Source organism: Strigops habroptila, chromosome 1, assembly GCF_004027225.2.
Source record: "Strigops habroptila isolate Jane chromosome 1, bStrHab1.2.pri, whole genome shotgun sequence".
NCBI lineage: Eukaryota > Metazoa > Chordata > Aves > Psittaciformes > Psittacidae > Strigops > Strigops habroptila.
Genome location: NC_044277.2, coordinates 144,122,767 through 144,136,257, shown reverse-complemented (window position 1 = coordinate 144,136,257; position 13,491 = coordinate 144,122,767). Strand labels below are relative to the sequence as shown.

The following is a 13,491-nucleotide window of genomic DNA, read 5'->3' as shown; positions in this document are numbered from 1 at the left end:
TTGAGAAATACATGAGAGCATTAGAAGCTCAGATACCATTGGATTATTTTAGTATTTATTGAAGCGGTCTTCATGCCATGATGGATTTCCTGGGAAAGGAATGATTGTTCCACCTAAATACTCTTGAAATCCTAGCAGAATGCTGCTTACCACAACACTACCTACCCAAAATAAGACATTGTTTAATGCAAATTGCAGATGTTCCTGCAAGGTGATCCCAATTAGTCCAGCTCACTTCCTAACTAAGTGAAGAGCATCACCACCCCTAAAATGTGCCAGTTTGACACTGTAAGACAATAAATCTCAACTGCTTTAACATGTAAAAGTGTAGTGAAAGAAAACACCACAAATCCTGGGTGTGTGCAGAGCGAGCGGATAGTTTATGATATGCTGAAGGGAAATTACTCAATTTCATTAAAATATTATGAACTCATCACTGAGTGGAAAGTTTGGTGTTAACTGTGGCTTGTGATACATGAGTTTAAAGATGTTTGCATTTGGAAAAAGAAGTGTTGTTCATTGTCTTGCTGCTTGCAAATGGATCTTCTTTATAAATCACCATTAAGATCCTGTGAGTGTATTCTCTGTCACTGAATTACAGATCTGTCTTCTGATAAAAGGAGAGTGCTGCAAGAAAGAAAACAAGTGCCAGTCAGCTCCTGCTGAGCTTGTGGAGTGGTTTCCTTGTTATTTGATAGAAGCTAAAATAAAGCAATGAATCCTGAAATGTGTTTGTTCACATAAAATGCCACTGATGTATGTCTGCCTTGGGTTGTTCCTTTTGGTTTTGGTGAAACCCAGTGGCAATAATACATGTGTGTATACCAGGCTTGCTGTAGATAAAATGGAACGTCAGATTCAGCATGAGAAGGAATCTTGGTTTGTAACGACAATGATGACCATGTTTCTCCATGACTTTACTGTGGCCAGGTTTTCACTCCTGGGCTCTTTCTGTAACAAACAATCATAAAGAAATTTCCCAGGAAACTTTAGTTTCTTGTACTGCCAGCCAAATTAGGTGCATCAGTATATGATTTTAATCAAAGGTGGCTACAACAGGTAGAAAAAATCAGTACTAGCTATTGCTTATATTAATATAGAATGTAAATTACCTTTTACTTGACTGTTTTGTCATATTTATTCCCAGATCTGCCATTGGGAAGCTGGGAGCAGAGGTGTTTGAGGCCGTGTACAGCTATCTCAAGCAAGCGAGACAGCAGAATGCCAGTGAGGAGGAGATCAGGAGACACCTGGAGAAACTGGTTTCTAGAGCAAGTGATTGCTTTGAAGTGGATCAGCTTCTCTACTTTGAGGAGCAGCTACAGGCTTCAGAATCACGTCTTCAGCTGTAAAAGGTGTGTCAGTAACAGTGCTAGAAAAGGTAAGGGGGAGTGAAGGTGTCTTCTTGAGGTCAGCAAGCAAGTATGGGAGGTATTTGAAGGAACCACTGAAGGTAACGTAGTACATAAGCATGTGAATAAACTCCATTTGAGAATCCAGACTGCAGCGGGAAGTATGTAATTATGGTACAGAATACAGGGACAGGTAGAACAAACGTTTGCTTGTTACTATTCCTTGTTCAAAAGGACTGCATGTAATCTGTGTGACTTTCAAGTGAGCTGTGAAAATACATGCAGAAGTGTATATTTATATACATATATGAGTGCTCAAATAGACAGGAATGTATATCCATAAGGGCAGAAAGATGTCTGGCTATCTACTGTAGGTGTGTGAATGTATAGAGGCAGAGGCATGAGGCCTGAGCTATAGCTGACTATATTAGATAGGAATCCTTACTGCAGCTTCTGAGAGTTTTGGATCAAATTTATTGTACACAGATGGAACAATAAACTGATTTTTTTGACTTGTATGTGGATACTGGTAATGTTATGCATATGCATCACACTTTTGCCAATTTCACCTGCGTATCATGCTCTTACTATATACCTGAAGTTTTCCTTCTACCTCTTCCTTCTTTATTCTGCATTCTGAGCTCCTTCATCCATCTGTGTAAAACACCAAAGGATAACAGTGATACAATCTACAAAGGAATCTCAAATGAATTGTGGACCAAATTAATTTTAAGCATTACCATGATCATAATCCTTATGCTTCCTACTTTTCTGCCCCAACTCTTAAAGGACTTGGGGACTGAATTAGATGAATTCAAAGAAATTCATAATATGAATATAAAAAACCACTGCTATTTGACCTGAGATTACTTACAGCTAAAGGTACTGATATTGACAGCAAACTAAACAGTTCTTCTGATCCATCTTCGTAACATGCTTTAAGAGGCTCAAAGGGAAAGGTGAGTCCTCTTAATCTATCTCAGCAGCAACACAAACTGAGGAAGCAAAAGACATGCCCATCTGCAAAAAATGCGGCATTTATAGTTCTAGCTCAAAGAAACTCCCCATCCTTCTTAATGTTGTGTCTGTGTACCTGCTTCCATAATTTTTGCACATGACTTTATTTAAGGCCATTTAAAACCAGAAGTGCTTAAGTCCAAGATACAGGAGGAGCGCTTGGATATTGCAGGGACTAAAACATTCACAAAGCAAACAATAATTAACTAACAAATGATGAGAATAATGTCAGAGGGGCATTATTAAATGTCTATATATTAAGCTCAACAGGAAACATCTCATCTTTGAGCTGTAGTAAAAACCCAGAGATAAATCCCATGGATTTGACAGAAATCCTTACATCGCTGTTTCTTTTGAGGGTCACTTCAGAAAGGTGGTAGGTTGCATCTACCTTTTCCAGATCTCATCACTTCCAAAATTCTCAGCAAATGGTTGGGTTTGAAATTGCATCATCCAGACCAGAACTGGCTCTTATTTTAGAGACAGTAAGGTCTATCTCTTCCAGAACTTGAGAAAACCCAGTGAATTTGCCTTCTGTTATTCTCCTTTCCATGATCTGGGGGAGGATATGCATCAGGAGTTCCGTAGCTGGCTTTTGGTTTGTTTTTACTAGTGTTTAAAGGCCTCAGAATATTCTCCTGCATTTACGCAGCTGCACAGTAAGTAGCCTTCAGTGGGGACTTCAGTTTTCTGTTTTCCGACATATAAGAACTAAATATTATATTCATGTTCGTATTATCTTGAGAATGTAGTCATCTTGTTTTATGTGATACTGTCACAAACATTGCACAAACACATGTGTCTCCTGTCAGATTTTCTCTTTAGGTCATCACTGGCTAAAAATCCACTCATCCTAAATATTTCAGACTAAACAGATCAAGGAAGTGTTTATAGAATGTCTATAGATACATGAATCAAACATGGTGACAGAGAGCAGCTTATACACCCTTGGGTGGAGAGGTTTGTGCCGTAGTGCCAGATGCAGTGTCTCTGCTGAGCTTCAGGAAGATGCATTTGGTACAGTGGGATTGAGTATTAGAGGTAACAGCATTTATTGGGATGCCTTGCTGACAATCTCTAGGTATGGTTATTAGATTAATTATTTCTTCTGCAATCAAGATTAGTATAAAAAAGATTAGTAAATTTTGAACTGACACAAAGAGTATGGCACTGAATCCTTAGAGATGAGCATTCCCTAGAAATGTAAAAGGTCCCAGGAAAGCAGGAGTGGTCACAAATCAGAAAGTCCATCAAGCAATTGTTGAGCCCAGTCAGGCTTTTATCAGACCTTACTCTTCCGTGAACAGGTCAATCAACAAAGGGAGAAGTGCAGAGTCCTTTTCTAATGTAATAAAGCCTTGATGGAAGGAAAGAAACCAAATTCATTATATTATCTATTAGACAAATGCAGTGACTTGCCCTAAAAGGGGAAAAAATAATATGTTGTCTTACAAGTTCAGATCTTGTATAAGACACATTTTAGTTTTCGGTTTTATTCTGCTTGCTGGGGGAAAAAGGTTTAAGATAAAAAAACCCACCCTAAGTACCTGTCTTTTATATATGAAATGCATTTGATATGTGAAAACACAAACAAAATACAAGCAAGTTCCTTTCCAGCAAAATCCCATTGCTGGTGGTCATTAGTAGAAACCTAAAAGGAAGGAGGAGGATTGTTATCTTCATGGGTCTTCAGTAATAAAAAAGCAACAGAGCTGCTGGAAGTAAATGTGAGGCAATAAATGTAAAGCCATTAGATTGCTGTGGATATGGCTTTATAAAAGGTCCCATTTGACTTACGTATTTGTACCAAAAGCATCACAACCATCAGGCAATCTTACTGCTTTTTTACTGACCCTCCCAAAAATGCTACAAGCTGTATTACTTGATGCAGAGATATTGCAAACAAAGGAAGTGAGGTGAGTGAATGATTTGAGGCCTTGAACCTGGTAGAAAGATTCTTGAACTATAAAGTCAAAAAGAACATTTGAGTTTCTCCATAAGAAATAGACCTGTCAACATCTTGTCCACAACTGGATTAGGAGGCAGATCAATTCCATCTGTCACAGCAAACAAAAAGTAAGTCCATTCTTAGAGGTGGCTGGCCTGCCAGATAATCCTTAGAAGGCACCAGAGTTCCCTCTCTGTAAAATGAATTAGAGGTTTCCAATATCTGCAAATCCTGCCTGCAGGAAAGGACCACCCTTCCTACAGGACCTGGCTCTGTGTGTGCTGCCTTGTGATAACCAGCTCTGAGATGCCCTCAGGGCACAGTCAGAGCTCACCCCGGACTGCTGCTGGCTCTCCCAGTCCAGCTGGAGCGTCAAGCAGATACACAGATGAAAGAAAGATAGAAGACAGCAAATTAGGCTTACAGATTAATACTAAGAGTGACCTTTCAGTGCACTATAGGTGCAACCAGCGTTATCTGAAGGAATTTACTGGACAAGAGTATAAAAGCTCAAACAGGAGATTTGGTTGGAGACAGGAGCGATAGGCATGTAGGCATACGAGATTTCATATTTTATTTGCAGTATGTATTCAAAGCACATCATAACCTGAAAAGCCTTTAGTATGTCCTCACGAAAAACTGTGTTCTTCAGGAGACATACAACAGAAAGTTTTCTTACCATAGTGAGTAGAAGTCTCATGAAAATACAGTCCCCAACTGCTGATGTGGCTGATGATCATTACTGCTCAGGAATATGACTGCCATGATGATAACTCTACCCACATGTCTGGGTATATGTACGTAAGAAATGCTGGGAACAGCAAAGGCGAATGTAGTTATGTACAGACTTGTCAGAGACAGGGTGGGGGGGAGGGATAGAATAGGAAGAAAAGGGTTGTAGGTTCCTCCTTCTTATACATTCTCCTCATATATATAATTTTAGCACCCAGTCCTAGTTATTTTTGTCACTTTTTTATGGTTGAAGGAATGAAAGGAGAGTGAATGGTTTTCTGAAGGCCTCTGAAGTGTCTGGAATGAGACTAGGAGTGAAATCCTAATAGGAAACCTTGACCTCAAGTCCAGTGGTCAGAGCAAGAAAAGACATGCAAATGCTTCTGGTTCCATAAGGCTGTGGGTCCAGTTTTCTTTTATCTGGATTGTAATATGCCCATCATGGCTGGAAAGATAATTAGTATTCACAGATAATTTGTCATGTTAGCTCTGCAGACAGGTTTCAGTCTTGAGTTGCTCACAAATGGTTAGCTACAGGCACCTGATTTTTAGTATTCTCACACTGCGTAGTCAGAAAAACAGACCTTTAGATGGCTGGTTTAAAAGTACAGCCTTTGGGTGAATATTTAGCTATTCCCTTGATGGCTCCTGGCCAAGGATTCCCAATGTTTTGCAATGTGCCAGAAATGCACAGAGACTATCTTCCTACAGGTAAAATGGGCTCTGTTTTGTTGTCATCTTCATTAGTACTTGGCTAACTGCTATCAGAGTACAAAGGCAGAAGTGTGCAAACAATAAGAAATGGTACTTCCAAAGAAAAATGGCAAATAAAGGGGAGAATGTTACTCCTTTCTACTAATTAACAGTCTTGTGCATGGATATATTTTAGCATTTAGAATCCACAGTCTGTCTTAGGGAGCCTGGGAATGTTATACCTCCGTATATGTATTTATAGAGAGGAATGAATTGTGAATATCATGAATTGTCTGTGTATCTATTATCTGTCTCTTCGTGTACACATGCACATGCAGACATATATACACGTATAGGTATGTGTATATCCTTATGCACAGCACATGACCAAATCTTCAAGAATACCTTTTCTGACTTGATGAACAAAATATCTGCCAACTGTGAGGAAAACAGTCCTTCAAGCAGGTAAACACACAGCTGAATGCACTTTGATGGGAAAACTCCCAAATTTACCATCAGCTGCTGCTTCAGGCATTGTATGAAACAGCCCCAAGGCAATCCCTGCCTCAGAGACCTCACAGCTGAAGTACCAAGCAGAAAGATGAGAGGAAAATGGCTCAGAAAAGCATCCTGATCATGTGTAGCAACCTACAAAGTGAGTGCTCCTCTTGCTCCTCACCTGCCACTGTGTCAGGCAGTCAGCGGCGGCTTGTGGGTACCGGAGGAAGGCAAGGCATGAAGAACAATGGGATGTTTAGTGAGAAATGAAATGAGTTTTAATAGAGAAACCCATTATTTCCTAATTTATGACTCTGGCTATGCAAGTGTGTGGGTGGATGGACTATTGAAGAGGCGGTCAGGGATGACTGAGTGCTATGAACAACCTGGGAACCTGTGGATTGCTCTGCTCCCTCCATTGCTACCTGCTTACCCCTCAGGGACTGTGTTATTGTATCATGGCATGCAGATATTCTTTTGGGCTGTATTGTTTCCCCTCAGCATCTCTAATACGAATTCTATTTACTTTTTTCATATTGGAGACTCCTATTTCTGGCAGAGGCCACTATATTGATCTGCATCTATAAAGGGTCAGCAGTGTGAGAGTAGTCTTAAATAATGCATGGGAGTTTGCTCCCTCTGCTTTCAGTGAGCTCCAGTAAAATGCTCCTTAGAACTGCTGTGGAGCCTTCCTAGTTTGAAGTGTCTTTGTTGTCTTGTTTTGTCCTCTCTTCTCTCCACCTTCTCAAGGACAGGAAGAAAACTGAACTCAAGATGCTCAGAGTCTGGAGGACAGATGCTGTTCTTTATTGTCCAGAGGCAATCCTTACAATCGAGAGAGACCGCTTCTCTAGTTTTGTAAGACCATTTTGAATGTTAGCATTATTTTACTGATGCCTTTATGCATCTGACAATCAGTGGCATACTCTTGCCATCCTATCTCTGCCCGTATGTTCTTTTCCCACCTCAAAATGAAGCTTGCTTGTTTTGAATGCTGTTTTGGCAGGAGCTTGGCTTCTGATGCTTACAGTGAATGCTCCTGACTCCCTGGAGGCCTGGTTTTGCCAATTACTCATACTGAGAAGCGTGTCCTTTTACAAGTTGTCTTGGCAACTTGGGGCTGTGTTTCCGGGAGGGGGTGCTGTTCAAACCAATGCAAGCAAGGGAGTGGAAGTGCTCCTTCCGTCACCTGCGGAGGGCAGGAATCTCTGCCAGCATGCATCAGTCCCAGCTAGGGAGCATAGCAGGGCTGGAGGAACCAGGGGGTTTGCTGCCTCTGTGAGGTGGTGGGTGTCCAGGAGGCAGCAGAGCACTTGTGCCTGGGCTGGGGGGCTCATGGCCCCTGCTGGATTCACATCCACACCCCGCTTGCTGTTCAGAGCTAATACTATAATTGTCAGAGAGTGAGGGAAAGAGCTCTCCTGAAGACAATGAGTCTCCAGACTACCTAATGACTGCTTAATGAGTGTCTAAGCACTGCACCATTATTGAATTTTAATTGCCTTCTTTCTGGCTTTGTGCTATAAAGTGAAGAAGGAGCAATCACTACATGTAATGAGGGCAGATGATTAAAAAGTAATACCTAAGAGACACACAGGCATTTGTGGGAAAGACAAGAAGAATAATATAAGGAGGGAAGACACCACTGCTGTGTGCCCGCCACCTCTTCAAATAAGAAGTACCTCTATATAGTTGTGAAAAATTGAAGTTGTTTTCAGCATGGTCTGACAGAAAATTAGATTGTTTTATATCAGTGAGGCAATTAAAGTTATACTGACTGAAATCCTGCTTAATGAGCAATGTATGGGAAATCCAATCCACATCACCAGGTCAGCGCAGATGGGCTTTTCAGAGGTTGTTTTTTAGTGTTGTGTGCTTCCTGATGTATTCTTAGATTATTTCCCACTGTAGTAAATGAATATGCATTACTTTGAGCAGGACACAGCAGAAAGGCCCAAATGACAGGAGAGAAAATGAGCCCTAAATTCATGCAGCATTTGAACATGTGCTTAGCTTTGAGTACCAGCCCCACTGCTGCACAGTCACCAGCGGGAAACACTGGTCTGTAGTATCAAGCAAAACACAGCACAGGGACTTCTTGCTCATCAGTGAGGTAGGGCTTCAGAGCTTGAAGCCCCAGCTGCAAAGCAACAGGCATTCAGAGGTCCAAGAAGAGCTCCAGCCACTGGAGATCTTGACCAGTGCCACAGCCTGGTGGTCCAATCAGTTGAACTAAATCAATATAGCTTTATACGATAAAAAGATGAATTAAATTTAATTAAAATGCACATAGATTACCTAGAGTCGTATAAGCAGAGCTTGCCCTCCCCTTTCAGTTTCTTTTCTGTGTTCATAATTTGGCTAAATGTAAAATGCAGCCAAGTCTTTGGGAGCAGGCCACCTTCCTCAGGTGGGTGAGCTCCCTTTGGCTCTATCACCTGGCTGGGCTGGGGGGCCTTGCATCACTGATTCCCCCACACACATTGTGTTTGGTGGTGTGATGCTCCTCCCCAGCGAGGAGCACTGGTGGCAGTGGATGCGTCTGTAACTCCTCCCTTCTTAATGCCAGAAAATGATCTAAAGCAGCACTTGCCCATAAATCAAAAGAAGTCCCTATAAAGATAGATGTCAAAGCATGTGGGTCTGGGGGAACACACAGCCCATAGACAATCCCTTCATTTTACTCTTTTCAGCTCAGAAGGATGTGCATTTGTGGGAATTTTAACCTGAACCAAGAGCAAACTCTGACTGGTTGTCGATGTCTGTCACCGAACCCATTTGTTCCTATCTTTCTCTTTCCATGTCACCAGGCACCAATCTGTCAGATCTCTCTAGTGCAGCTTCTCTTCTCCTCTGCTGGAGTTTCTGGTAACTCTTAATGAAACATTTTGGACTCCAGTTTTTTCATTATAAAAAAATAACCTGCCTGCCTGCCTGCCCTCTTTCTCCCTCTCCTCCTTCCTCTCTGTATTTGCTTGATTCTAAGAAGCTTTCTCAGGAGCAGTTACTGGGTGTCCGCATCCCTGTAACACTGTAGAAAATTCTCCATCCAAACTACTGATAAGCGTAAAGTTTATAGGGATGACTTCTAAGAAACTCTGGATCAATTGTCAGGCTTTTGATTTCTTTACCAGCTACCTCTTACCAGACACCAGAACTAAATTTCTGTCGCTTTCCATCCTCTTGTTTTCCTTTCCTTTTTTAAGAGCTGAACCTTTCCTTTACGCTTCCCAAGTGTTCCCTGCACTTAAAATTAGTTGTGAACCTCTGAAATAATGACAAACACGAATTGTTCCTTGGGATGAAAGGTGAGCATCAAGCAACACTTCACAGTCAAGATGAAAACACCATTCTGGCTACAGAGACTCTGCAAAGCAAAACATCAGAGTGACGAGGCAGGAAAAGGAGCAGGTTTTCAGCTACCAAAAGAAGGAACAGGCTTTCAGAATTCTTGCCAAGTTACAAAATATCTGGAAGGTTGTAAGAAAAATGGAAAGCGTGATTTGGGCATTATTCTTACAAAGGAAATCTGGGGTATTTTAGTATTAGCAGCACCCGAATCTAATTCTTTGTCATCAAAACACTTTTTATATTACTGAGTTTATAGTCAGAAGAGACAGGAGAAAGGCCATCCCGTTATTGTCATCGAAGAAAATACACAATTTTTCATCTTATTAATCAAAGTTTGGCAGCAAAAAAATGGAAGAGACTGAAAACCTGGAAAAATGGCTTTGGAGAAGGACACTTTCATGCAGGATTTATGTCTCTTTTTCTAGAAAAGTAAAAAGAAATTGAAAATGCCTAAAGTGTGAGCAGCATCAGCTGATTGTGTGAAAATGAGCTTCAATCAACCAGGCTTTCATTTCTCAAAGAGAATGAGGCACGCTTTCAATATATTCATTTGCAATCAAAAAGACTAGACAGATTGGACTTCATTTTGCAGCAACAGATTCAGGGATTTACAGAACCTGAGGATGTGTTGATTTAATGACAATTACCATGAATTATAATGAGCGGTGTTCTCACACCTATGAACATTTCCATTTCTCCATGGTAGAGCAGTGACTCATTCGAAGCTGCCCAAGAGCAGGGAGAAAATCCTTCCCATGCAATCACAAACTAGAAGAGCTACAAACGTCCCTGTGTGGACCATGTCTCAGGTCTGTGTTAGCAGGACGAGTAACAACAGGATCTTAGGCCAAAAGAAGAGTCTTGGTCCCATATCCACCTGTGAGAACCGTGAGTGTTATGTTGGTGTGAATGTGGGACCTTGTATGGGCAATGTTACCACCGGCAGCACGCCTAAGTCAGAACATGATCTTGTCCTTGCTGGAAGGTCTTGTTGCAAAGTCAGTGGAAGGAGATGATCAAGGGAAACACGCTCCCAAGGGTGACAGTGGTGTGATTTTGTTTGGATTGCAGAGCAAGAAGACTTAGAATCACAGACTGGTTTGGGTTGGAAAGGACCTGGAGATCATCCAGTTCCAACCCCCTGCCATGGGCAGGGACATCTCACACTAGACCATGTCACTCAAGACTCTGTCCAACCTGGCCTTGAACGCTGCCAGGGATGGAGCAGTCACCACTTATCTGGGCAACCTGTGCCAGCACCTCAGCACCCTCACAGGGAAGAACTTCTGCCTTAGATCTAACCTGAACTTCCCCTGTTTCAGTTTGAACCCACATCCCTTGTCCTATCACTACAGTCCCTCATGAAGAGTCCCTCTCCAGCATCCTTGTAGCCCCTTTCAGACGCTGGAAGCTGCTCTGAGGTCTCCACACAGCTTCTCTTCTCCAGGCTGAACAGCCCCAATGTTCTCAGCCTGTCTTCATATGGGTGGTGCTCCAGCCCCTGATCATCCTTGTGGCCTCCTCAGGACTTGCTCCAACAGCTTGATGTCCTTCTAATGTTGAGGACACCAGAACTGCACACAGTGCTGCAAGTGGGGTCTCACTTGAGCACCCGGTTCAGGTGGTGAGGTCTGGGTGAACCACACTGAGCCGGACGCAGTGGTCCTGTGCAGCCCAGCACCCTGGTCCAGGGCCAGCCCAGCAGCTTCCAAGCTTTTTTACAGAGGGTAAAACCTCAGTGCTTGTGCTTTTTGTGTAAAAGGATCCTGCTCGACTCCTGTGTGGTGCCAGCTGTTCCCATCTGCTAACATCTGCCTGGAACTCCAACAAGGCAATGGAGACTCATGCAAATGAAGGCAGAGCTAATACTGAGATATGAAGGATTATTGTTGCTATTCAGTGCTAATGGCTTTCTGTTTATTGTGGCCATTTATCCCTATTCCTTGTACTTTTGTCATATCCTTCTTACAGGTACAAGTTACTGTCACTGAAGACTGGAAGCAATTTACTGGTGCTGCTACCTACGCACAACTTGCTAATTATGGACTAGGAGCAGGTGGAAGGAGCCAGGTACATTACGAATCTGGTTTGATTACTGAGCGAGCAGCTAGGCTCAGGGTTTCCAATTATGCTCTTTATGTTGGCAGCACATTTGCTTGTATCCTGGCTTCTGTTTCGGGAACCAGTACAGCAGTCCTGCTGGGTAGATGTGTGCTCCCAGTGGGAACTGGACTTGCATTGATTAGCCTGCAGGGATGGAGTCCTGAAAGCAGCACACCATGTGCTCAAATGCTCTGTGTTGTTGCCCCCCAATTTAGCATCTAAACACCCATTAAAACCCACTAGCTTCAACACTCATTGTGGAGGCAAGACAAAAACTCACTTGGTGGTGAGGTGAGCTTTAGGCATTTATTCTCTTGCTCTTGGATTTGTGGCTTTCCACTCTTCTTTCTCTGCGTAAGTACAGCAGAAGTTGCTGTCCGGGCACAGCAATGACTTCTCAGTCACTGCTGCTGGTTGTGCCACCACTCTGTCTGCTCTGTGGGTAGGAAGGAATATGCATTCACGTAGCTTCCACCTGAAGTCAGTAGATGCTGATGATTCCAAGAATGATCTGGATGAAAATATATAAGGAAACCTGTGTGAATTCTGGGAAAATTTGGAAATTCCTGGGAATGGGATGCAGAAACTCGAGATGAGCAGAGCATAAAGAGGGGAAGAAGCAGAACGCCATCAGGAGAGTTGTAGACCTCAAACCCAGCCTGGTAAATGAGGACAAATACTTTCCCTCAGCAGTAGGAAGCCCTGAAAAGGAGATGCATTTCTGAAGTGAGAAGAAAGCCCTACCATCCAGTGGGTATTTGTCAATGTTTTAAGTTCTTTTTCAAAAAAACACAGTGATTTTGAGTACCAATAACACCATCAAAATGCCAGGCTTTGTAAATTCAGATAGGCCTGACATGGCTCACCTCCTGTTTCCAATAACTGTTGTCATTAGGGCCCATCCCTTAAGTCATCTGATTTCAGCCACAGCTAGAAGGAGCACTGAAGGGAAGATGATCTTCCTCATCCTACCCAGCAAATCCAAGTATTGCTAAATGTGCCTGAGTTTATAACCGGCTCTGATGAGTTTAATATCAACCATCAAACATAATAGAGCAGACTGCCTGGATTCCTTTCCCAGGATAATAAGATATACTGAAGCAGGAACAATTCTTTTCATGTTAATAAAGCGAGTGCCTTTCATTGCAGTGGCACCATGAGGAATTTGAACTCAATTCAGAATAAAGCCCTTGATCTGGCAGCAGGCTGACTGGAAGCTGTTTGAATTACTCCTTTGTTTTAAGGTTCAGCAGTGTGAGTGTGAAGCTCGTGTTCTTCAGCAAATGATTGTAAATGAAATATCAGCTCCTTCATGAAGGGAACTTAGGGAAAAGGCCCCATGGATAAAGAGTGCACTGTGGGAGGTTACTGTTGTTAAGTAAATTTTGTGTTATGGTTTTACCCAGAGGCTGGATCACCAGCAATGTTCCTGTTTGGCAGCAGAGCCATCTCCAAAAGGTGTAGAGGTGAAAAGAACAAGTTAATGGCAGGTGACAGGACAAATGAATAAGAAGTAAGGTGACAGGAGATCAGTGGGACACAGCAGCACAGGCAAGCCCATGGGCACTGGTCATCTCCCAGAGAAGCACAGACTTACTGTTGCCTGAGACTGTTTAGTGCACAAGGATGAAGCTGGGAGTAGTCAGAAAAGAGATGTTTGTAATAGAGAAAGTCAAAGGTGCTGGCTGGTGAATCAGAAAAATGTGATTGCTCTCATCAATAGCAAGAGAAGGCATGAACATGGTGGTAATGAAGGAATTGAGCTAAACTCAGGAAATCTTGAGGCTCTGATTGGAG

General features: G+C 42.4%; 1 protein-coding gene across 8 annotated transcripts in view; it reads left to right on the top strand.

Moving 5' to 3' along the window:
- NEK11 (NIMA related kinase 11) overlaps window positions 1–1,870 on the top strand; it is a 75,698-nt gene extending 73,828 nt beyond the window's left edge. For all 8 annotated transcript variants that reach the window (XM_030499431.1, XM_030499385.1, XM_030499412.2 and 5 more), the window contains one exon: window positions 1,148–1,870. In XM_030499431.1, the coding sequence (XP_030355291.1) occupies window positions 1,148–1,352 (205 nt within the window). In that variant the 3' untranslated portion in view covers window positions 1,353–1,870. The remainder of the gene's footprint in view (window positions 1–1,147) is intronic.
- The last annotated feature ends 11,621 nt before the right edge of the window (window positions 1,871–13,491 follow it).